The following is a 27,500-nucleotide window of genomic DNA, read 5'->3' as shown; positions in this document are numbered from 1 at the left end:
TTGCACGAGGTCCAAATTGTTCCGAATTTTCGATATTTTTCCCGAAAAGAAATCTGAAAATGCATCCGGCTGCTTTTCTACCGGGATATTAGTGGGTAGACACATGCACTTTTCTTCCCCTAAAAGTTCCTTTGAAACAGAGAAAAATTCCTTAGTGTCCCTCACTGATGACAGTTTTGTGTTATAATAGTTTCTTTTTGCTCTTTTGCAGGTGGTTTTATACTTATGCTTTTTTGCTATATATATCAGCCGGTCAATCTCAAGGCCCGATTTTCTCCACGATGCCTCTGCATTCCTTTTTTCCCTTTTGGCAGTTTTTTCACTCTGGTTAAACCACGGAGACGGTTTCCTGGAATTTATTATTCTAGTTGTCTTTGGCGCATGCCTGTCGATGACGTTGCGCAGTACCTCGTCTGTTTTCTGTGCTGATGGTATATCCATTCTTCCTAGTTCCTCTGACAGATTGTTTTTGAAGGAACTAATGTCTATTTTTTTGGTATCCCTAGACACTATCTTGACTTTCTTTGCTTTCTCTTTGATGCATTTGAGAGTTGCCAGAATCAGATTGTGGTCTGAAATTTCTTTTTTGATATTTTTAATTGATTCAACAAGCGAGGGTGTGTCAATGATGAACCAGTCCAAGATGTGCCCCAATCTTTGAGTTGGAGAGGTCACTAACTGAGTGAGGCCATGTTCATTCAGCATATTTTTTATAATTTTAACGAGACTATTCTGATCAACATCAAACTGAATATTAAAATCGCCGATATAAATTTTTCGCTTATTTGATGTGTCTTTTGATACAAAATCTGAAAATTCGTCAGCAAAATCATTCTGTCTCAGTTTGTTCTTTTTGCTTGGGGGTGGTCTGTAGATACAAGTGATTAAAAATGAAATTTGAGGGTAGGTCAATGTGGTTTGGACACACTCGAAACTTTTGAACGAAATTGGCCTGTTTTGTATTTTAGACGAAAGAGCGTGTTTGTATATGATGGCGATCCCCCCTCCTGATCGTCCATTTCTTGGGAACGATTCCATCTTGTAGCCGGGAGGTGTCATTTCTTTCATTATAGGTTCATCACCGAACTGACGCAACCATGATTCAGTTATATATAAAATATCGATATCGTGTTGATCTATGACATCGATTATATCGAATGTCTTGTTTCTCGATGACTGTGCGTTAATATGGCCAATACAAATGTTATGATTTCCATGACTTGGTCTTGTGTCATTTGTCAATATTTTTGTTAACGTCTGTGGTGGTCGAGTTGAACGATGACAGTTCACTGGACGTCGCGGGACTGTTGTTTCAATTACATGTTGTTTACGTCGACCACCACGTTTACAGACAATCTTTTGTTGATTGTAATGGTGTTCACGTTTGAGGTCGGAATGTGTGTTTTCAATTTGTAAACAATAAAAGCGCAGGGTGAATAAAAGTCCAACGACAGCCGACAGTAAAAATTGGTTGTGAGAACGAGTAAAAATGGCGGGGTCTTGGTGAAACATTGTAAAATAGTCCGAAACAATTTCGATAAAAATGATGTCAAAACCGTATAAAATATAATTAAAGCAATATCACAATGGTATCTTACGTGTTGTACAAAAATCCTTGAATAAAAATTGAATTGAAATAAGACGTGTAAATCCTTGAAATCGGTAAAAATTGAAGAGAAATGTCACAACAACAAAAACACGTCTTGCCTGTTAGGCAACTACACACATATATACGTATTGACTTCAGTACTGAGACAAAGACAACGACCCTATATTACGAATTGAATTTCTTTAATAACGATCTCCCTTTTATCTCCTATATTGTCTTTTTTTGTCATCTACTGCGATATAACATTCTGACACAAAATATCGACACGTTTTATTTAAATTTTAAACCCACCTTAAATCTTCGTAGAATTCTTTTGAATAACTTTACAGTCGTGAAATTGGAGAGGTCAAGATTGAAGGGCGATCGACCTCCACATATTTGCATGTCTGATCACCTGACGCGTGGAATATAATTGAACATTTTTGTCAATGCACACAATTAATACTTTGCGTTGGTATAAGACTATTTATTTCATCCCAACAATGGCTTCATAGAATTCTGGATTATCAGATCGGCAGATAAATAAGTTACAACTCAAACCTAAATTAAAATCTTTACGACCAATTTTTTTTGTTTTGAAACTGACTTGTTAGCGTGTAGTGTGCTATTGTTTTGTGTGTCGTCTTTTGTCTACGTCACTGGAGTCACATGACAATTAAATGATGACAAAGCAATTTCGACACGGTTCACTATCTTTATCTTTCTCTAAGAATTGTGCTCGAATTGGTCTGATACCCTTCAGAAGTCGTGACGTCACTTCCCTCGTAATGACGCATAGTAACATAGAAACTAGTTCTAAACTATCGGAACAATGGCGGACGACCTTATGAAATATTTCTCCAACGAGCATAAAAGTGTATCTAGAGGAGAATAAAACATAAATCTGATCATGTTTTGACTTTTATACATTCTGATCACATGACATGTGAAAAAGTTCTAGCCAGCATGAAGAATAAAAAGTACCGATTTTCTTTGTTTAGAACCAAGCTGCTTGTAGCTGGGCGGACGTGACATCAGGCTATTGAATTCCCCCAGACCTGTAAATACACAGACGTTGAGATAATTCATTATGGTGGAGAATTATACAATTTCTCTCACAGACGTTAAGATAATTCATTATGGTGGAGAATTATACAATTTCTCTCACAGACGTTAAGATAATTCATTATGGTGGAGATTTATACAATTTCTCTCACTGCAGAACAAACTAGAAGTTTGTATTTCTCATCGTGTTAATTCTAAATTCACGTTTTGGGCTTCTATATCATAACATAACATAACATAACATAGCATACCATAACATACCATAACATACCATACCATACCATACCATACAATACCATACCATACCATACCATACAATACCATACCATACCATACTATACCATACCATACAATACCATACCATACCATATCATACCATACCATACCATACCATACCATACCATACCATACCATACCATACCATACCATACCATACCATACCATACCATACCATAACATACCATACCATACCATACCATATCATACCATACCATACCATACCATACCATACTATACCATACCATACAATACCATACCATACCATACAATACCATACCATACAATACCATACAATACCATACAATACCATACCATACCATACCATACAATACCATACTATACCATACCATACCATACCATACTATACCATACCATACAATACCATACTATACCATACCATACAATACAATACCATACAATATCATACCATACTATACCATACCATACAATACCATACCATACTATACCATACCATACCATACAATACCATACAATAGCATACCATACCATACCATACCATACAATACCATACCATACTATACCATACCATACAATACCATACCATACTATACCATACCATACCATACAATACCATACAATACCATACCATACCATACCATACAATACCATACCATACCATACCATACCATACCATACTATACTATACCATACCATACCATACAATACCATACCATACCATACCATACTATACCATACCATACAATACCATACCATACAATACCATACCATACCATACCATACCATACAATACCATACAAAACCATACCATACCATAACATACAATACCATACTATACCATACCATACCATACCATACCATACCATACAATACCATACCATACCATACCATACCATACTATACCATACCATACAATACCATACCATACCATACCATACCATACCATACCATACCATACCATACAATACCATACCATACCATACAATACCATACCATACCATATCATACAATACTATACCATACCATACAATACCATACCATACCATACCATACCATATCATACCATACCATACAATACCATACTATACCATACCATACCATACCATATCATACCATACAATACCATACCATACCATACCATACCAATCCATAACATAACATAACATAACATAACATAACATAACATGATGAGTCAACCATATGATCGATCTGGCATTATACCATTTTCAGACGACGGGTCATATATTAGCTAATTGACACAGTGGTCATATTTTTCTCTAAGTTGTATTTATAGTAGTTTATATATCTGTTCATTTGTTCATTTGTTTGTTTGTTTGTTTGTTTGTTTGTTCCACAGCGCTGCCCAGCTCCCCCCAGAGGACATGTCAGAAGTGGCCCTAGCCAAGATGGACAGACGACTGAGATTGTGGAGTGAAAAGACGAACATGAACGGAAGCCGACTGGCGGACCTTCAAAACAGCAACATCAGCTTGGTAGGGGAATAAAACAAAACAAAACAAAACAACTTTGATAGAGTGCGCTTGGAATCTACATCTGTTTCCTATTTGAACCAATTCCCCTTTGTCATACCTTTTCTTAGGTGCTTTGATTTGTAATTCTAGAACTTTTTACTATCCCACTTTCTTCTTTTTTTTAATGGCATTGATATGACCTTAATGTGTTGCAAGCGCCGTAAAATCCTTTTAAACAACGAACAAACAAACCGACCCTTAGGGCGAACACTTCTCTTAGGGTATCTAAACCGGTGTCAGAACCCACAGACCTCTTTTCATAGTCAACAATAGCACAGATTTCAATGTTTTCTCTATTTATCCGTCCTTCGCCATTGTTGCATCGGGTTCATTGTTCGAAGATCCAACGCTTGTCTAGAGTTTTCAGTCGATATATAAGGGAAATAATAGAGAAAATGAAATGCAACTTAAGTTATTCAGCAGTTGTTTCCCTTAGATAAAAAATGTTATCTGTTTCTTTTCCATTGTAAGATAATAAATAAAACGAAACAAAATAAAATTCCCTTTATTCATTCCCAAGGGGAAATTTGTCTCTAGGTTCTATTCCAAGGGAAGACTGGAATAACCAAGGCGTTAGCCGCAATGTAGCGCCGCAAACTGAGCTAAGGCGAGGTGACTTGATCAAGGCTACACAGCGTAGCGCGGGCGGGTGATCGAACTCGGTATCTTCTGGGTACGAAGCAAAGGCCGTACCGCTGAACCACGCGGCCCGCAAATAATAATAATAATAATAATAATAATAATAATAATAATAATAATAATAATAATAATAATAATAATGATAATAATAATAAATAATAATAATAATAATAATAATAATAATAATAATAATAATAATAATAATAATAAAATAATAATAATAATAATAATAAATAGCCTTATAAAAATAAAATAATTCTTTTTTTTTTTTATCAAAACTAGATCTACGTTGATTTTTCTTTAAAAACAGAGAATTTGTTGTTGTTTGTTGTTGTAGTTGTTGTTTTGGGGGTTTTTTCGTTGTTTTTTTTCTTTTTTTTTTTTTTTCTCTTTTTCATAAATTCTCAAGGTAATCATTTTTAATTCATGTTTATATGTAGTTGTTTATTTATTTATTTATTTATTTATTTATTTATTTATTTATTTATTTATTTATTTATTTATTTATTTATCTATCTATCTATCTATCTATTTATTTATTTATTTATTTATTTATTATCTATCTATCTATCTATCTATCTATTATCTATCTATCTATCTATCTATCTATCTATCTATCTATCTATCTATCTATCATCTATCTATCTATCTATCTATCTATCTATCTATCTATCTATCTATCTATCTATCTATCTATCTATCTATCTATCTATCTATCTATCTATCTATCTATCTATCTATCTATCTATCTATCTATCTATCTATCTATCTATCTATCTATCTATCTATCTATCTATCTATCTATCTATCTATCTATCTATCTATCTATCTATCTATCTATCTATCTATCTATCTATCTATCTATCTATCTATCTATCTATCTATCTATCTTCTATCTATCTATCTATCTATCTATCTATCTATCTATCTATCTATCTATCTATCTATCTATCTATCTATCTATCTATTATCTATCTATTTAATTTATTTATTTATTTATTTATTTATTTATTTACTTTTTAAAAATTATTTATTTATTTATCTAATTATTTATTAATCTATATATTTATCTATTTATTTATCTATTTATTTATTTAGTTATACTTTTAATTATTTATCGCTCATTTATATTTACATTGCTATTCACCAACATACCTACTTCTGTCTTATATCCTTTACACACCAGCTACCTTGCCTTACATATTTCCCAACAAATTGTGAATTATTTATCTCTTCATTTATCTATTATTTATTCATTTATTTATCTATTTATTTATTTAGTTATATATTTAATTATTTATTGTTCATTTATATTTACATAGCTATTCACCAACATACCTACTTCTGTCTTATATCCTTTACACACCAGCTACCTTGCCTTACATATTTACCAACTACTTGTGAATTGCTTATGTGCGGCTATGTGGTCTAGTGGTATGACATTCGCTTTCGGATCGGAAGGTCCTGGGTTCGAGCCTCGCTCGGTGCATAGTTCAGTCCTTGGAAAAGGCTCTTTACTCATGATCACATTCTCTCACCGTACTCAGGTGTAAAATGAGCACCTGGTCGTTAACAGCGTTGTCTCTGTCCGAAAAAAAATTGTAATATCGCCTTACAGACGTCATGTCTTGTCCTAAATGTTAAATGTTGCTGTTGGTCATGGACCCCTTGTAAAGTGCTTTGAGCACGTTTAGTGGATATTGCGCTATATAAAAGATCATTTTAAAAATATTTTTTAAAAAGATTAAATTATTTATCTTTCTCTTTTTCCCCCTCAGTCAATCCACGATTCGGAAGGTTAGCAACACACGACAAGCACACAAGCAAGATGTGTTATGTGTTATGTGTTATGTGTTATGACATGAGATTATGCTAAGTGTGCTCTGAAATAAAATTTTAAAAAAACCCCCAAAAAATATACGTATTAAACATTTTGGCCATTTTTACTCTTCCGTCAAATATCGATGGATTAAAATGACCCTCATAGTCCCAGGTTTGAGAGATTTTGCCAAGATGAGGGTCATTTTAATCCATCGATATTTGATTTGAAGGACGAGTTTTCTGGCCAAAATTTTTAATATTCGTTGAAGTGCTGTATATAAACTGTAATTTTTTGATGATTTAACACTGTGCTGTCTGAGGTTAATAAGGTCAAATTAGATATAAAAAACCTCTATGAATAGAATACACAAAATAAACGTTTCGGGTTTGGAAGCTAAACCTTCGTCAATCGACAGGCCTGTATTATTATTATTATTATTATTATTATTATTATTATTATTATTATTATTATTATTATTATTATATATTATTATTATTATTATTTTTTATTATTATTATTATTATTATTATTATTTTATTAATTATTATTATTATTATATATTATTATTATTATTATTATTATTATTATTATTTATTATTATTATTATTATTATTATTATTATATATTATAATATGCTGATGAACGATGAACTCCGAAACGTGTTATGTATATATATATATATTATATATATATATATATATATATATATATATATATATATATATATATATATATATATATACATAAACACACACACACACACACACACATATATATATATATATATATATATATATATATTATATATATAATCATTATTATGAGACTGATGTTTGAAGAAGAGCTTGAAGCTCAAAGAGTTCTAAGCAAAGTCTCAAAGACATTCAAGTAATGAACGAAACTCAATGCAATCACCTACTGTCTCGGTATTTGGCCGTGGCTATACGGAATGAGATTAGCGGAAGAGTAGCGTCCCTTGATTGGCAGTCACGAGCGGAAAAGTTATTAGAGAGAGAGCGTCATGTTGGTTATGCGGCATGAGACACTTCACCGAAAGCGAGGACAAGAGAGACGCATGCGCAAAACCATTTTGACGTTCTCTCTGTAAGGTGACGTCCAATCAAGGGAGGCTACTCTTCCGCTAATCTCATTCCCTATTTTTATCCCATCATACGTAAGCTCGTTGTGTTATTGAGCATGATAAAAATAACTCGTTTAATAAATACAAAGAGATGACGGAATCGTCTATTCGTGCTCAATGCGCTTTACAAGATTGTTATAACATTCACACTCATGCATCCACTTTCACATGTTCTACGATTTTTTTCATCTCTATTGGACTCACTTAGAATTAGATTTTATAATGATCTTGGTTAAAATGTTATGTTATGTTAATTTATGACATAATTTGCATATTTATTTATCTACTCCTTCATGTGTGTATAATTTATTCATGTATTTATTATATGCATATCTCCCGTCCAAGAACCCCAATTAATGGCCTGCCGTTTCTAATGGTAACCGTGAATAGGAAAATTAATGCGTATATTGATTCATGAGGCTATGTGGTCTAGTAGTATGACACTCGCTTTCGGATCGAAAGGTCCTGGGTTCGAGCCTCGCTCGGCGCATTGTTGTTTCCTTGGAAGAGGCTCTTTACTCATAATATTCTCTCACCGTATTCGGGTGTAAAATAAGTACCTGTCCGTAAACAGCGTTGTATCTGTTCTAAAAAAATGTATTATCGCTTAATAGGCGTCATGTTTCGTCCTAAATGTTGGCCAGCGACCCCTCGTAAAGCGCTTTGAGTACGTTTAGTGGATATTGCGCTTTACAAAAGCTATTTTAAAAAAAATATAAATGTAAAATGACCGATCGCTTGCTGTAAATTATCCAACACTGTGATAATGGGACCCAATAGCTCCGTTGGTAGAGCACTCGCTTCTCACGCAAAGGGACCAAGATCGATGCCTGGTGAAATCGAGATTTTTAAATTCTCTGAACACTCTATTCTCCAAGCAGTGACTGGGTAGCTGGGTCTTTTAGATCTGGCGGAAAGTACTTTGCTAAAAGAGTAGCGTTCTATCCAAAGGGTAGCAAACAATTGTGATTGTCCTTCTCACTCTATAGACCAAACAAACTTACCTACTACTGAAAAATTCGAAACAACATGGATTTGTGTGTGTGTATGTTTGTTGTGTGAGTTTGTCTGTGTGTTTGTGTGTGTGTGTGTGTGTGTGTGTGTTTGTGTGTATGGCCAACTACAGTGATCATTTGGGTGAGATCTCTGACCTCCCATAGTGGGCAGGGAGGTACATACTGTGTCTTCTATCCCCCTATATCTGTTTTCCAATTTGCTTTCGGTCTTTGTCTTGAAATGAGATTACTTGGTTTTATCGTGGCCCTGGCCGGATACCATGGCTGGGAGGGCAACAGTCAAATGTATAGTTAGAGTTTTGGGAGATCATATTTTTTGTCTTGTAAATCAGGTCTCTGTAATGCACTGTATTATTTTGTAAACATTTGAGTGTATTCCCCTTAGTGAAGACATGTGCTTGTGTCTGGATGAGACTTTTAGGTGATCTCAAACCAAGAACATTCATAGCGTGCTCTTGGAATCTACATTTTTCCCTATTTGAACCAGTTCCCCTTCGTCTTACTTTTTCTTGGATGTTTCAATTGTAATTCTGGAATGTTTTACTATCCCATTTTCTTCCTTTTTACTGGCACTGATATAACCTTACAGTGACTCAACCGCCATAAAACCCTTAAAAAACTCCAAACAAAACAAGAGTTACCATACGTTTTTCAAATCAATAACGGTTTGTTGTTGTTTTTTTTCGAGACTACGATTATGATGTTTATTATGTTATCTATTATAATAATGAGAGGAAATCAGTTGTTTATAATAATATTAGGATAATAATGAGAGGAAATCAGTTGTTTATAATAATATTAGGATAATAATGAGAGGAAATCAGTTGTTTATAATAACATTAGGATAATAATGAGAGGAAATCAGTTGTTTATAATAATATTAGGAGATAATGTTGGTTACTATATTTTCTCCCATGAAAATTACGAACACTGTGGTTTAAAATTTCAAGTTGGCAGGTCTGCTATATCATGTTGATAATTTATTCAATAACCTCTTGCCAATGTATATATATATTGTATTATAAACTCGTATAAAATTATACAGGATATATCAATAAAACGGAAACATTATATCATGATTAAACTACGCACATTAATTATAAGTCAATAAACAATGAATAAAGTTGACGCCAGAAAGCTCTTTGTCTTTGCTTTTAGATCACTAGTTTGGTGATTAGTTCTCAATAGATTCTATTAATCAGACTTTAAACGTTAAAAGGTTATAAATGTTGGCCATAAAATGTGTGTCAGTACGTTAATATGACGGGAAGAATTGGTGAGTGTTTGACTAAAACGCATATCATCAAATAATTATTGATTCAACGACTAAATATTTTCGATGCTATGCGTTAAGGTAAAATACTCCTCTGTCCCACCCGCCAGAAGAATCGTTCCAACCTAGTATAATTAAATCTGTATAATATAACTTTTAACGTTTCTAGTTTGTTTGAAGAACGTGAGTGAGAATCAATCACCCAAGTAGCGGCCTAAAAAGCAATATCAAACAGCTGAGTGACGTCATCTCCATTCCATCTATAAACGAGTAAGGTTACTCATTGGTATGTGTGTGTATGTGTGTGTGTGTGTGTGTGTGTGTGTGTGTGTGTGTGTGTGTGTGTGTGTGCTGGTACGACTGATTTGGCGGGTAGAAATAGTGACTATTTTACTTAAATGCAGAGCATCATTTTGGTACCGAATAACATAGGAATAACCCCTGGAGTGTTGGGTGTTCACATTTCATTGAAACAGCCTGTATAAAATGTATTTTCAAACTACTTCATTATTTCCATCTAATAATAATTTATAATATGTGACCCCTCGTCTCAAAACGGTATTATGTCGGAACGAGCCAGATGCTTAAAAGCCGAATTTAATATTAAAACTGGTCAAAAATATAAATTGTTGGCATTAACACCCTAAAATATGGTATTCATTCTCCTCAATAAATCATATAAACTCAACACAAGTCTGATATTTCTGGCTATAAATTCAATTTTCAACATCTTTACCAACCTGACTTAATACCGTTTTGAGGCGAAGGGTCACATATGTGACCAACTGTAGCCATCGTTAACTTATAGATAGTATGCGCTTGGCAAAGAAGCTCACAACATTGCCATCAGGAAGCATAACGGACCAACACACAAAACTATGTGTAACCATGAACGTTTATAGTCTGGTTCATTACAGTTTAGTGAGCATTACTCATAACGCGGATGGCCAAAAAGAATGACAAAGACCCGAGTGACGTCGACTTCGAACTATCTATGGCCTGACACTGACCAAAAAATGACGTCAAAATGCCTGTCTTTGGCTACAAAAGAAAACAAATCGTGAGTTGTATTCAATAGTTCAACCAATGGGACCACTTGTTTCCATGAGCACTACTAACGACAACTCACTAGGCGGTGCAAAAACCAAATAATGACGTCAAAATGCCAGTCTTTTTGGGTTTCAGTGTCAGGCTATATATATAACATAACGATGGCGACGGACCAACACGCCAATACGCTTCAACAGTCGTCACGTCACTTCCTTCGTAATGACGCATGGTAACTTAGTAACTGGCTCTAAACTATCGGAAAAATGGCGGACGCCCGTATGAAATATTTCTCCGACGAACATAAAAGCGTATTCAGAGGGGAAAAAAAACCATTATAAATTTGATCATGTTTTGACATTTATACATTCTGATCAGAAGACATATGAAAAGTTCTAGCCAGCATGAAGAATAAAAAGTACCGACTTTCTTTGTTTAGAACCACGATGGCCGCCGTTGCTGAGCGACGTGACATCAGACTATAGATAGTATTCGCTTGGCTAAGAAGTTCACAACATTGCCATCCGGAAGTGTAACGGACCAACACACAAAACTATGTGTAACCATGAACGTTTATAATCTGGTTCATTACAGTTTAGTAAGAATTACTCATAAACGCGGATGGCAAAAACAACAAACAAAGACCTGAATGAATTCATCTTCTGTCAATTGATTCCAATTCAGTGTTGTGTCGTGGTGACCCATTGAATTCACGAAAGGCCAAAATGCGACGCTGGGGTGTCCCGTCAGTTGACGCGAGATTTCTCATTCCATCCAATTTATTTATTACGTAATTCCCTGCATGTTCTCAGTTCACAAGTCACACAATAATTCTTCCGCACTCTAACAAAAAACAATTAAAAAACAAAACAAAACAAAACAAAACAAAAAACAACAACAAAGTTTTTATTATTTTGGCCAGAAAAACCAGACGTTCAAATTTTATCATCGCTCGATTAAAAAGACCCTCATCATGAAAAAAAAAAAAAGCAACAACAACAACAACAAAAACAACTAAAAAAAACAAAACAAAACCTCTCAAATCTGTGACTTCCTTGAACACTTCACTTGAAGTCCAACGTTTTGAGAAATTGTGACAAGAGGAGAGTCGTTTTAATTGGTTGATTTGATATTTGAAGGCCAAGGACAAGAAAAGATAAATTGAGAAATGAACGAATTCGAAGGTTGACTGAAGTGAAGAATGAGAGAAGATAGATTGAAATGGTTTGGACTTTCGACATGTAAAGAGACAAGAGAGGGAGTACGTGGGAAGGAAAGTATTGGATATAGATATTTCGAAGATGACGTCACTCAGGTCTTTGTTATTGTCTTTTGCCATCCGCGTTTATGAGTAACGCTCACTGACCTGTATTAACCGACTATAAACGTTCATGGATACACACAGTTTTGTGTGTTGGTCCATTATACTTCCGGATGGCAATGTTATGAGCTTCTTAGCCAAGCGCATACTATCTATACAATTCGGGGGAAAGAGGAAAAAGGGATGCCCAAAGATTACAATATGGTTGGATAGGGTCAAAGACGATATGAATGAACTGGGCCTGGAGGAAGATGATGCTCTGAACCGAGACGCATGGAGATGTGGCATTCATTATAGGAATCCTGCAAAATGCGGGAAAAGCTAAAAGAAGAAGGAAGAAGAAGATTTGAAGGACCAGTTTTTAATTTTCTGGCCAAAATTTTAAAATATTTTATTCACAGTTTGGCAGAAGTTTCATCTAAACTGTTATTGTGCATTTTATTAACAGCCATAAGCCTGAAAGATTTGGCAAATTTATTGAAATCGTTTCCAACAACTACACGGAAGTTTCTGCACCAGGCGATGCTGGTGGTGTACACTAGTACTACATTCTCTCTCTCCCCCCCCCCCCCCCCCCCCCCCACCTTCTATGTTTTGATCAGAAATGTCTATAGAATGAAGTTGACATCACTCAGGCCTTTGTTAATGTTTTTTTTTAGCCATCCGCGTTTATGAGTAATTCTTACTAAACTGTATCAACCAGACTATAAACGATCATGGTTACACAAAGTTGTGTGTGTTGGTCCGTCATACTTCCGGATGGCAATGTTATGAACTTTTTAGCCAAGCGCATACTATCTATATTTTGATTCCATGATGAAAACCTAAGACAGGAGTTACCCTCGTTGTTTTGCAGGAAACCACTGGTTGAAATATAAATATTTTTTTTGTTTGTTTTGTGTTGTTTTTCTTTTATTTAATTTGTTTTTCTCTTACAATCTGGAAGTCACAATATTGTAAGTTTTTTTTTTGTTTTTTATTGTTTTTGTTTTTTTTTCATTTTCTTCGTTTGTGTTTTGTTTCGATTAAAAAAAAAAAAACAACTAAATAACAAGCGGTATTCTGTTTGTGTATCGCACATCTCCTGTTAAAATTTGGGTGGACTATTTTTAGTAACAGCACGCAGTCACTCCAGTTTATTTATTTATTGTTTTTAATTCGTTTGTTATCAGTTTTTTTTTCTTTTTTTTTTCTTTAATTTTCACCGCTGTACTTGTGTGATTTAATGTAGTTGTCTAAGTAGGTATATCTATAGATAGTATGCAGATGACGTCACTCAGGCCTTTGTTATTGTTTTTGCCATCCGCGTTTGTGAGTTGTTCTCACTAAACTGTATTAACCAGACTATAAAAGTTCATGGTTACACAGAGTTTGTGTGTTGGTCCGTTATACTTCCGGATGGCAATGTTGTGAACTCCTTGGCCAAGCGCATTCTATCTATAGTCATTGCACATATTAACGTGTACATAGTACATAACAAACAAGATGATTCATGTGCGTCACAACACACGAGATGCCTACACACAATAAACGTTTATATCTACACATGAAATGAATCATTCGTTTTGTATTGGGTTGTGTTTTTTTTTTCTTCTTTAGTTTGAAAGTTTGTTTCCGATTGTGTATGAGTGTGTGTGCGTGCGCGTGTGTGTGTGTGTGTTTGTGTGTGTGTGATTATTATTATTATTATCATTATTATTATTATTATTACTATTATTATTATATTATATAATTATTATTATTATCTATCATCATCTATATCATCATCATCATTCATCATCATCATCATCATCATCATCATATATTATTATTATATATTATTATTATATTATATTATTATTATTATTATTATTATTATTATATTATTATTATTATTATTATTATATTATTATTATTATTATTATTATATTATATCATCATATATTATATTATTTATTTTATTGTTATTATTATTATTATTATTATATTATTATTATTATTATTATTAATTATTATTATTATTATTATTATTATTATTATTATTATTATTATTATTATTATTATTATATATATATTATTATTATTATATTATTATATTTTATTATTATTATTATATCATAATCATCATCTATCATCATTATTATTATCATTCTTATTCTTATTGTTATCATCATTATTATTATTATTATTATTATTATTATTATTATTATATTATTATTATTATATTATTATTATTATTATTATTATTATTATTATTATTATTATTATTATTATTATTATTATTATTATTATTCATCATCATCATATCATCATATCATTATTTATTATCATTCTTATTATTATTGTTATCATATTATTATTATTATTATTATTATTATTATTATTATTATTATTATTATTATTATTATTATCATTATCATTATTATTTTTATTATTATCATCATCATCATATTATTATTATTATAAAATGAGACATACGTGTTTTTGTCAATCTGTGCCAATGGAATAATCAACGGTAATTGAATAGTACTGATATTGTACGTATCAAATTTCTGGTGAATAGGATTCAATAGTCGTACCGTCACTTCCTTCCTAATGACGTATGGTAACTTAGTAACACTGGCTCTAAACTATCGGAACAATGGCGGACGCCGTATGAAATATTTCTCCGGCGAGCTTAAAAGCGTATCCAGAGGAAAAAAAACCCCATCAATTTGATCATGTTTTGACTTATACACATTCTGATCACAAGGCATATGAAAAGGGAATGAAAAGTTCTAGCCAGCATGAAGAATAAAAAGTAATGATTTTCTTTGTTTAGAACCAAGATGGACGCCGTTGCCGGGCGCGTGACATCAGACTATTGAATCCAATTAGGAAAGCTGTTTTGGTGACGTCACGGACTCCTGCATGAACTTCCATGTCGCCAAGTCGATGCTGCACAGGGACGGCATTTTGGACTGGACGGTTCGAGATCAAATCCATGTGAATAGACTAGAGACGCGTGGATTTTTGGTCTCCCTTGTAATCCTGGGATTTTAAACAAAACACCAAACAGAGCTTTTAGCATTTGTTGCCCAATATGGTTCAACAATTATGACGTCATTTCCCTCCTAATGACGCATAGTAACTGGTTCTAAATAATCGGAACAATGGCGAACGCCATTATCTCCATCACCGCCCTTATGAAATACTTCTCCGACTAACATAAAAGTGTATCCAGAGGAGAAAAACATTTTAAATCTGATCATGTTTTGACTTTTATACATTCTGATCACATGGCATGTGAAAAAGTTCGAGCCAGCATGAAGAATAAAAAGTATTACGAGTATAAACGTAAAAAATTTCATATAGTTTTCTGCGTTGGTTCTATAGACAGTTCGAAGTTGACGTCATTCTAGTCTTTGTTATTAGTTTTTGCCATCCGCGTTTTTGAGTACTTCTCGCTAAACTGTATTAACCAGACTATAAAAGTTCATGGTTACACATCGTTTTGTGTGTTGGTCCGTTATACTTCCGGATGGCTATGTTATGAGCTTCTTAGCCAAGCGCATACTATCTATAGCTAGTATGCACTTGGCTAAGAAGCTCACAACTTTGCCATCTGGAAGTATAACGGACAAACACACAAAATTCTGTGTCGCTATGAAAGTTTATAATCTGGATAATACAGTTAATTGAGAATTACTCAAAAACGTGAATGGCAAAAAAAGCACCCGAGTGACGTCAACGTCATTCTATCTATAGATAAAACGAAGATGACGTCACGTGTTTTGACTTTTACACATTCTGATCACAATACATGTGAAAAGTTCTACCCAGCATGAAGAATAAAAAGTACCGATTTTCTTTGTTTAGAACCACCACAATGGCCGTCGTTGCTGGGCAACATGACATCAGACTATTGAATCCAATTATGTTTGTTTGGTTGTCAGACCTGCTAACATGCGCACGTCGGACAGAATCAATAACAATCGCATTCCACAAGACAACCCCCCCTCCCCACCACCACCACCACCAAAAAAATAAATAAATAAATAATTAAATAGATAAATAAATAAACAAACAGAAAACCCGACTCCACAGCTGGTACGTCCGTTGGCGAGAGATCAAGATGCTGTGTCGTGTAAATGAAGTGCGTTTCAATAATAACTGTATTCCACAACTGAAAAATATAATATTGTTATCATCTTCTTTCAATTGATCATTTATATAGAGCAATAGCCACTAAACGTGCTCAAAACGCTTTACAAGGGGTCCCTGACCAACAGCAGCACGTAACAAAGAGAACGGGCCATTACGTCCGTTAGGCGATATTACAATTTTTTTTTCAGACAGAGACAACGCTGTTAACGGCCAGGTACTCATTTTACACCTGAGTACGGTGAATGTGAGTAAAGAGCCGTTTCCAAAGACTCAACTATGCGCCAGCGAGGCTCGAACGCAGGACCTTCCGATCCGAAAGCAAGTGTCATACACCACAAGATTACATAGCCGCACATCATAGTCAAATTCATTATATGTGACCCTTCGACTCAAAACGGTATTAAGTCGGGTTGGTTAAGATGTTGAAAATTGAATTTATAGCCAGAAATATCAGACTTGTGTTGAGCTTGTATGTTTTATCGAGGAGAATGGATACCATGTTTTATGGTGCTAATGCCAACAATTTATTTATTTGACCAGTTTAACATTAAATTCGGTATTTTAGCATCTGGTTCGGTCCGACATAATACCGTTTTGAGACGATGGGTCACATATTACATCGTCGTCGTCGATATCACCAGGCAAGGAGTAAATTATACAATCGTTCATTCATCGGACGCCATCTGGCAGAGGCAAGGATTAAAAGGAACGATTTCATATCATGTTATAATAATAATATACTACAGTATAAGTTACGGGTGTTATTGATCCAAGTATGTACCTACCTACACATCACAACTCAAGTGTGTTGATATTGGTGTGTCAAGTATTATTGCATTGCGAATAGTTTTTGTTGTTGTTTTTTTTTTTAATTAAAACATTCGCCAGCCGGACATAACGGACCAACACACAATACTATGTGTAACCTTAAACATTTATAGTCTGGTTGATAGAATTTGGTGAAAACTACTGATAAAAATGACTGGTTAAAAACAATAACAAAGATAGGAGTAACGGCAATTTGGTTCTATTTGTAGATAGAATGAAGTTGACGTCACTCGGGTCTTTGTTATTGCTTTTTACCATCTCACTTAACTGTATTAACCAGACTATAGATAGTATGCAGATGACGTCACTCAGGGCTTTGTTATTGTTTTTGCCATCCGCGTTTGTGAGTTGTTCTCACTAAACTGTATTGACCAGACTATAAAAGTTCATGGTTACACAGAGTTTGTGTGTTGGTCCGTTATACTTCCGGATGGCAATGTTGTGAACTCCTTGGCCAATCGCATTCTATCTATAGATAGTATGCCCTTGGCTAAGAAGCTCATAACATTGCCATCCGGAAGTATAACTGACGAACACACAGAACTGTGTGTATCCATGAACGTTTATAGTCAGGTTAATACAGTTCAGTGAGCATTACTCACAAACGCGGATGGCAAAAAACAATAACAAAGACCTGAGTGACGTCATCTTCGAACTATCTATAAACGACCAAATACTTTCAGATGGCAATGTTGTGCGTTTCCTAGCCAAGCGCATACTATCTATACTATTTATATTCTGAGGATATTTAAGGTTCAGTGAGTGTCAGAGAAAGATGTGTTTGGAATTTTCACGATATGTCCAAGGATGATGATGGAGATGTGTTCCCATTTCACGGATGTGACGTCACTATCACCAGACCAACGATCTTTCTAGAATGTCATGTCTGCATCAGATTATATTTTCCGAAGGACTTCCGTAGTTTCACAGCAACTAAAGAGGGGATTTTTTTGTTCGGGTTGATAAAAGTTAATGACAAAAATTAGATAAAACGTTATGTTTGTTGTTGTAGGAATGTATTTATTGTTGTGTTTCAATGCGTTCCAGTTTGTTGTTGTTTGGCTATTAAGTTGTTGTGAATTGTTCTCATGCTGGGTAACTTGGGTGTCACTGTGTTTTCAATTCACTGGTGTGTGTTGTTTCTTTCCGTGAGTTTGTGACGTCACAAGAGGGAAAAAAAACGGGGTTGCCTTCATTTTCTAAGCTCTTTTTTTTTTTTACTACGAAACGGATAATGGATATGTGATTGAAATTAGCCAAGTGTTGACTCTTGTTTCTTATACCGGACGAACATTCCCGGACTAATCTCGTAACTACCCACTTCGGTGGCGACTACCCACTCATGTGGAGATATATGCCTTGTGTATATTATTTATTTTATTTTCCATCGTGAATTCACTCAATCCTAGAGTTTTTTGCTCCTTTTCAAAATGGGAAAAAATGTATTAAAATGAGCATTTGCATAGATAGTTTTATTCAACTACCATTAACATGTATAAACTAAAAACATTAGCTTTGATACAACGCCTATAATTTGTCTAAAAAAAATGTAATAAATAGGCACGGGGTAAAAGTAACTCGGATATATTACGGATATAGTCAGAGTTAGGGTTGAGTGAGTTAATGAGATGTAAAAATCTATTCATGACACTGTCCAGGAAACGGAATGGAACTCCGTAGTAATGGCGACCACGGGAGTTGTTAAAGACAACCGACTCGGCAAATTATTGTTGAACTTAGAAACAATCTCACCATTTCTAAAGATCAAATTTATCTCAGATAGTAATATTTACTGGACATTGTAACTAAATGGGAACAAGATATATGTGAATGGCTGGGAATGACAACAACTCAAGCAAGTAGACTGGCGGAAAACCGTAATCTGTTTCGCAAGAAAGTTCGGGAAGCAACGTCCTACGCAGGATCAGCTGACTAGATGATGATGATGATGATGATGATGTAACTAAATGAAAGTCCACAACGGCTAAAAGCTTAAGTAATAAAATAAAAGTGCTGTGAAACTAAGAAAGTCATGTCATATTGTCATCATGATGTTTTATTTAATCAACCAGTTTCCTGCAGGATCTAAAATACAGCACCAATTTCCCATTGAATCCAACCTTTCGACCTCCACAAGTTGGTGAGAATCGATCCAAAGACCATCAACGGTCCACCGGCCCTCTACGATGAACTCAAACCAGTGACATCTTATTATGAAGTCCTAGACTCAAACTCATACTCATACTCATACTCAAAAAGACCTGTTATCGTTTATTACTTCATTTCGAATGGAAGAAAAGTGTTTGAGATTTTTGGTTGAATTCAGATTTAGATCTACGGAAGTGACCTTGTGACTAAATATGTTTCATGTTAGATTTATCATTACCAATATCTTCTTCCTCTCCACCACCTCCTCCTCCAGCTCCTCTACTCCTTCTCCTCCACCATCTCTTCCTCCTCCTCATTCACCACCTCCACCTCTTCCTCCTCCTCCACCACCACCACCTCCACCTCCTCCTCCTTCACCCCCTCTACTCCTCTTCCTCCTCCACCACCACCACTACCTCCTCCACCTCCACTACATCCTCCACCTCCACTTCCTTCTCCTCCACCTCCTCCTCCTCCTCCTCATTATTATTATTATTATTATTATTATTATTATTATTATTATTATTATTATTATTATTATTATTATTATTATTATTATTATTATTATTATTATATTATTATTATTATTATTATTATTATTATCATTATTATTATTATTGTTATTAATATTATCACTGTTATTTTCATCTTCATTACTTTATTCAGTGTTAGAGCTCCCATCCTCTAGAAGATGATTTAGATCATCACGTTCCAAAGGGAAACTCAATCAGTAACAATGCAGCCTCGTCCTAGAAACAACATGACTATAAACGTTGTAAATGTCATTGGGATTACACTATTTCTGATGACGTCATTACACCCTTTGATCCAAGCCACCGGGGATAAGGAGGATTGCCTGAAGGTGAAGGCCGATGAAGACTGTAGTATCGCCGTGACATATCCCGAATATCTGGATAATCTAGAGTGCAATGTCCTCGTTCCCACTGAAGATGGTGCCCTTCTGAAGTCAGCTCCACAGTTGGTCGTGGTCAATCCGAAAGGGGAGGTAAGTTAATGATAATAATATAATAATAATAATAATAATAATAATAATAATAATAATAATAATATAATAATAATAATAATAATAATAATAATAATATAATAATAATAATAATAATAATAATAAATAATAATAATTTTAAAAAAATAATAATGATAATGATGATGATGATGATGATGATGATGATGATGATGATGATGATGATGATGATGATGATATTGACGATGACGATGGGCATTTCCACGGACCCAACGTGCACGTATTTGCAGGAGTAACAACAGAACACAAATTATAAATATGGCCTTGATTTATTTAGCATTGTCGTAATTGGGCAAATGTTACGTCGGTTATTAAAGTGTATTTCCATTACATTAATGAGGTCATGACAATTGGATTCAATAGTCTGATGTCACGTCGCCCAGCAACGGCGGCCATCGTGGTTCTAAACAAAGAAAATCTGTACTTTTTATTCTTCATGCTGGCTAGAACTTTTTCACATGTCATGTGATCAGAATGTTTAAAAGTCAAAACATGATCAGATTTATAATGTTTTTATCCTCTGGATACACTTTTATGCTCGTCGGAGAAATATTTCATAAGGGGGTCCGCCATTGTTCCGATAGTTTAGAGCCAGTTACTAAGTTGCCATGCGTCATTACCAGGGAAATGACGTCATGACTGTTGAAGCGTATTTTGGGTTATCAAACCTGCAAATGAGCGCACGTCGCATTGATCCGTTTCCGCCATCTTCACCTTTCTATAGGGAATGAGATTAGCGGAAGAGTAGCGTCCCTTGATTGGACGTCACCCGTAGTCTGTGACGTCACCGGCGGAAAAGTTATTAGAGAGAGAACGTCATGTTGGTTGTGAGAATGCGTCTCTCGTCCTCCTAGGTGGGGTTCCTGACCTCCCATAGAGGGCAGGGAGGTACATACTGTGTCTTCTCTCCTCCAATATCTGTTTTCCAACATGCTTTCTGTCTTTGTCTTGGAATGGGATTACTTGGTTTTGTCCTGGCCCTGGCCGGATACCCTGACTGAGAGGGTAACAGTCAATTGTGTAGTTAGTTTTGGGAGATGATATTTTTTTCCTTGTAAACCGTCTCTCTGTTATGTACTGTATTATTTTTACTTTTACATATGTATGATTTGTAAACAATTGAGTGTGTTCCTCTTGGCGGGGGCCTGTGCTTATGTCTGGATGAGACATTTAGTGATCTCAAACTAAGTACACTGATGGTGTGCTCTTGGAATCTACTTATATTCCCTACTTGAACCAGTTCCCCTTTGTCTGCCTTATTCTTGGATGCTTTAATTGTAATTCTAGAACTTTTTACTATCCCATTTTCTTCCTTTTTACTGGCGCTGATATAACCTAAATGTGTTGCAAGCGCAACTAAAAACAAAAACAAACAATCTCTCGTCCTCGCTTTCGGTGAAAGCGGCTTGAGACACTTCAAAACCAAATTGACGTTCTCTCTGTAAGGTGACGTCCAATCAAGGGACGCTACTCTTCCGCTAATCTCATTCCCTATATCAATATGTCATAGTGACACCAAGCTGCTACAGTACAAGCTGTGGACTGTAAAAAGAATCAACAAAACTGGATTTAACAGCTTCAACAAAGAACAAAAATACCAATCACGGAACGTTTCGAGCTCAAAACCCTTCTTCAGCCAACAATTAAAAATAATAATATATAAAAATATAAATGCATTACTTAAAATCTGTTGGGGTTTTTTTTTTTGTGTGTGTGTGCGGCTATGTGGTCTAGTCATATGACATTCACATTCGGATCGGAAGGTCCTGGGTTCGAGGCTCACTCGGCGCATAGTTGAATCCCTGGAAAAGATTCTTTACTCACATTCTCTCACCTTACTCGGGTGTAAAAGGAGTACCTGGCCGTTAACAGCGTTTTCTCTGTCGGAAAATAAATTAGTTTTTAATGCAGCTGCATTGGCTGACAGTGGACCAGCGGATTAAAAATAAATCTTCAACTATCGTTTTCAAATTTCTGGGAGCGCTCGTCACCAGCATTTCTCTCAAACCTCGTTGAACGGTATAACTCACAGCGATCGCTTCGATCTACGAACGACCTCAAATTGAAAACACCCAGCTGTCGAGTGAAGGCTGGTGAACGCGCCTTTCAGCATTCTGGTCCAAGGTTGTGGAATTTACTACCACCAGAGATACGTTCTTCGTCTTCACTAGAGGAATTCAAGCGTCGATTGAAGACATTCTTAATCCGACAGGCTTTCTTTTGATTATGTGTATAATTAGCGTTGTTCGTGTACTGTGTTAGGACTTAATGATTAAGTTAATCTATGTTATGCGCCCAGAGCCCTCCTGATGAAGGGATGTTTGGCGCACTATAAATCTATACCATTATTAGGTTATTATATTGTTAAATTAGAATCATTTTTTGTTTGTAATAATCTATAAATTATTTGTTTCCCACCCGTTCTTTCTATCTCCCCCCCCCCCCACACACTTCCCCCCCCCCCTCCCCCCTCCCCTTACTCCCAGTTTCCAGCCCCCGTCCTGGTGTTGATGTACGACCCTGACGTTCCAACGACAGGTGGAGAAGGATTCGTCCATTGGGTGGCCAGAGGCAAGGTGAGGGCCACAGTGACCAGCTATAGATAGTATGCAGATGACGTCACTCAGGCCTTTGTTATTGTTTTTGCCATCCGCGTTTGTGAGTTGTTCTCACTAAACTGTATTAACCAGACTATAAAAGTTCATGGTTACACAGATTTGTGTGTTGGTCCGTTATACTTCCGGATGGCAATGTTGTGAACTATAGATTAGATAGTATGCGCTTGGCTAAGAAGCTCATTAAATTGCCATCCGGAAGTATAACGGACCAACACATAAAACGGTGTGTATCCATGACCGTTTATAGTCAGGTTAATACAGTTCAGTGAACATTACTCATAAACGCGGATGGCAAAAAACAATAACAAAGACCTGAGTGACGTCATCTTCATTCTATCTATAGATAGTTCTTAGTTGACGTCACACAGGTATTTGTTATTGTATTTTGCATTCCGCGTTTATGAGTAATTCTCACTAAACTGTATTAACCAGACTATAAACGTTCATGGTTACACATAGTTTTGTGTGTTGGTCCGTTATACTTCCGGATGGCAATGTTGTGAGCTTATTAGACTATCTATAATGTACCAACATACATAACGATGTGTAACCTTGAGCATTTCTAGTCTGATTAATACAGTAACATTGACCTGAGTGAGCGACGTCAACTTCGTTTACTCTGTAGCGCGAAACTGGCAATAGCAATTGGTTACTACCCTTTGGGTAGGACACTAGTCAATGGCAAGGTACTTTCCGCCAGAACGAGAAAGATCTAGCTACCCAATCACTACTGGGTGGACAGGAGGGTTTTATTACACACGGATCGATCTAGTCCTTTTTCTTGTAAAGCGAGTGCTCTACCAACTGAGCTATGGGGGCCTCCAAAATCCCACCGTGTCAATCTGCATCGGGTTTGGAATTAATCTGCTAATAATATGTTGACATTTTATGTTATCATGTAGAAAAATGATTGTAGTTTCAGAAACAACCAAAAACTGAAATTTGATAATTTTGACCATTTCCACTTTAAACCCGGTTTTCTTCGTTTTCCAAATCCCGACTTAATACCGCTTCGAGGCGGAGGGTCACATATATGCGAGTCGATCAAAACAAGTGTTGTAAGATTTTCGTGGGATTATTATTTTGTTTTGTTTGCATAACATATAAAACGCCGCAGAGAAAAACGGGGTGTCTACCAAAAGAGCGGAGAGGCATACCATAAGAGCGGAAAAACACGTACCAAAAGAGCGGAGGGAGTGGGCACAGGTGCGGCGCCCGATATCAAAGAAATGTACAAGATTACTGTAAACCTTATTTTTATTTATTGTTATTTGTTTGCCTAGTGTGTGGAAAAATCCCCCTCTGCATTTTATGGGCTTGGGACTAACACACAACGATATCTTTTACCGCTGTGAGGCTGCATTAGGATTTTTATTTGAGCTGAGTGTAGGTTAAAAATTGGTAAAATCTTGCAAGGGAAACTATTTACAAGGGTCTGTTGATAAAACTCATTGCTTCACAAACTCAAATCTGGATCTTTGGCCTGTTTTTTTCTCACTAACGAGCTGTGCAACTTTCTGGTCTTTGGGCTGTTTTTTCGATTCTGCTTTTGATCTCATCTTGATATATGTCGTGGCCTGGAATTTGATTAGGGCGTCAGTGAGCAAGAACACGTTCGGGTGGGGGCATAGAACTCCTTGTTCAGCATCGAGTGGAAAGACTCTGCTGCGTTGTTCGTTCTTTTCTGGCCTTTGGGAACAGAGGCCCACAGTGGAGGTGGAAAAGGACTTGAAGGTAGTATGTATGTTTGTAGCAGATAATCGGAGTAGTGGATCAACTTGGTGTCGTCTGGTTGGCAACTCATGAGGTCCATGGCGAAACTGTCCTCAACCTCCGACGGATCCAAAGACGAAAGTCCAAAAGTGTAGGTCAGCCACTTGCCAACCTCATTTTTTGTCTGAAACTCATTTCCGAGTCCCAGCTGCTGGATTTTCCTGTGAAGAGCCTGTCCCAGATGGAAGTTGCACGCTTTTACAATGACGTCTGGAATCAACGTTTTAAGCGCGGTCATGGCTGCTTTCTCAAAGTCCATGGAAAACTGTCTACACTGGAGAGAAAGTGATCTCTCACGGCACAGGGATAGGATTGCTTTCCACATGTTTTTGTAGGTTTTTGAGTTTTTGATGGTAGCAAGCAAAATACAAGTGGGCAGTAGATGCCATTACTCAGACAGTGGATGGAGTAGATCTGACTGAACTGGGGAGGACAAGACTTGAAAGTTCCGTCAACAAATAGCTCTTCCACATGTGCTGAACACAGCTCTTTCAAGTTGCTGTCTGTTGAGAAAATGATTATTCCGGTGCCATCATCATTATGCAGGACAAACTTTTCACCTTTTGATGTGGTTGGATGAAAGTCGTTGTTCAGTATTCTGTGGACGTCCTCTCGTGTTTTCGGCAGTTTTGGCAATTGTTTTCGTCTCTGCCTGTAGATAGATCTTCTTACGTTGATGATGTCTTTATGAACCAGGTTCGCCTCTTCCATTTGGAGAAGTTCTGATTTCATGATTTTTGCTGGTCTTTCTGACACATCAGCTTCGGCCCGACGTTTTACAGCAGCTCGAAGTATCGTCTTTTCTGTAGTTCTGTAGTCTCTGTCATGATTGTGATTTGTTACAGCTGTCAGCGTTGTGGTTACTTGTCCGTCTGTCTTTACTCTTGATTTGCAGCCTTTAACTGTGCATCGCCAGTACTTGTCCCCATGACTTGTAGCATAGTCCAACCGATAAGTGTAGTTATTTAGGACAACGCAGTCAGCTCCTTTTTGGGTCTTTGATATTTTTAACGTGTCCATACAGATGAGTTGAAGAAAGAATGGAAGCCCGAAATTATCTTATAATATAGAGTTTGGAAATCAAACTACACACACACACACTAAATAACCTCGCGTGTCTCTAACAATGATAGGCTATGTTATGCCTACAATAAGCACGGACAAGAATCCCGAAATTATCAAAATAAAAACACACACTAAATCAACTCACACGTTTCTTACTCGGTACATGTTTTTCAAGCACACGGACGAGAAACACACTAAACTCACACACTTATAAACTCACATGCTTCTAAATCACTACATATTTTTCAAGCACACTCCCCGACAATTAAGAAAGATCGTAAGTACTAAGCAATGATCCTGAAACAGCTACGAACTTTTCAAACCCCACTGGTTTTTTTAAAGAGTTTACAGTAACCCTCCGCTCTTTTGGTATGCTGGCAAAATTACTATCTCCGCTCTTTTGGTATTTTCCGGAAAAACGACTGCGGATGTGTTGGGTGCTGTGTAAATTCAGTATTTATTATCTATAGATAGTTCGAAGATGACATCACTCATGTCTTTGTTATTGTTTTTTGCCATCCGCGTTTATGAGTAAATCTCACTGAGCTGTATTAACCTTATTATAAACGTTCATGGATACACACAGTTTTGTGTGTTGGTCCGTTATACTTCCGGATGGCAATGTTATGAGCTTCTTAGCCAAGCGCATACTATCTATAGGGAATGAGATTAGCGGAAGAGTAGCGTCCCTTGATTGGACGTCACCTTACAGAGAGAACGTCAATTTGGTTTTGAAGTGTCTCAAGCCGCTTTCACCGGAAGCAAGGACGAGAGACGCATGCGCACAACATGACGTTCTCTCTCTAATAACTTTTCCGCAAGTGACGTCACAGATTATGGGTGACGTCCAATCAAGGGACGCTACTCTTCCGCTAATCTCATTCCCTATAGTTATTATAATTATCATTCTTTAATTTCTCTGCACCAATGGAAAGATCTCAACAAGTATGTATGACAGGTACCAGACAAAGCAAGAAAGAAAAATATAGGGAATGAGATTAGCGGAAGAGTAGCGTCCCTTGATTGGACGTCACGGCGGAAAAGTTATTAGAGAGAGGACGTCATGCTGGTTGTGCGCATGCGTCTCTCGCCCTCGCTTCCGGTGAAAGCGACTTGAGACACTTCACCGAAAGCGAGGACGAGAGAAACGCATGCGCAAAACCAAATTGACGTTCTCTCTGTAAGGTGACGTCCAATCA

At 36.0% G+C, this 27,500-nt stretch overlaps 2 protein-coding genes across 15 annotated transcripts in view; both read left to right on the top strand.

Moving 5' to 3' along the window:
• The window catches only part of LOC144980739 (uncharacterized), a 105,424-nt gene extending 98,426 nt beyond the window's left edge, over positions 1–6,998 (top strand). For all 7 annotated transcript variants that reach the window (XM_078928470.1, XM_078928469.1, XM_078928472.1 and 4 more), the window contains exons 13-14: positions 4,269–4,404; positions 6,861–6,998. In XM_078928470.1, coding sequence (XP_078784596.1) covers positions 4,269–4,404; positions 6,861–6,884 — 160 coding nt within the window. In that variant the 3' untranslated portion in view covers positions 6,885–6,998. The remainder of the gene's footprint in view (positions 1–4,268; positions 4,405–6,860) is intronic.
• A 10,464-nt stretch (positions 6,999–17,462) lies between these two features.
• LOC144980736 (phosphatidylethanolamine-binding protein 4-like) overlaps positions 17,463–27,500 on the top strand; it is a 14,315-nt gene continuing 4,277 nt past the window's right edge. The window contains exons 1-3 of one of the 8 annotated variants that reach the window (XM_078928460.1): positions 17,463–17,600; positions 20,470–20,809; positions 23,332–23,421. In XM_078928460.1, the coding sequence (XP_078784586.1) occupies positions 20,540–20,809; positions 23,332–23,421 (360 nt within the window). In that variant the 5' untranslated portion in view covers positions 17,463–17,600; positions 20,470–20,539. Of the gene's footprint in view, positions 17,645–17,683; positions 17,749–18,512; positions 18,624–19,316; positions 20,025–20,469; positions 20,810–23,331; positions 23,422–27,500 lie in introns of those variants that run through there. The other 7 variants (XM_078928462.1, XM_078928464.1, XM_078928468.1 and 4 more) reach the window with 7 other exon arrangements.

The sequence above is a fragment of the Berghia stephanieae genome, chromosome 10 (assembly GCF_034508935.2).
Source record: "Berghia stephanieae isolate SIO BIC M18660-M18661 chromosome 10, UCSD_Bste_1.3, whole genome shotgun sequence".
Lineage (NCBI taxonomy): Eukaryota > Metazoa > Mollusca > Gastropoda > Nudibranchia > Aeolidiidae > Berghia > Berghia stephanieae.
The sequence above is the reverse complement of the archived record's forward strand: the minus strand, read 5'-3'. Positions and strand labels throughout refer to the sequence as shown.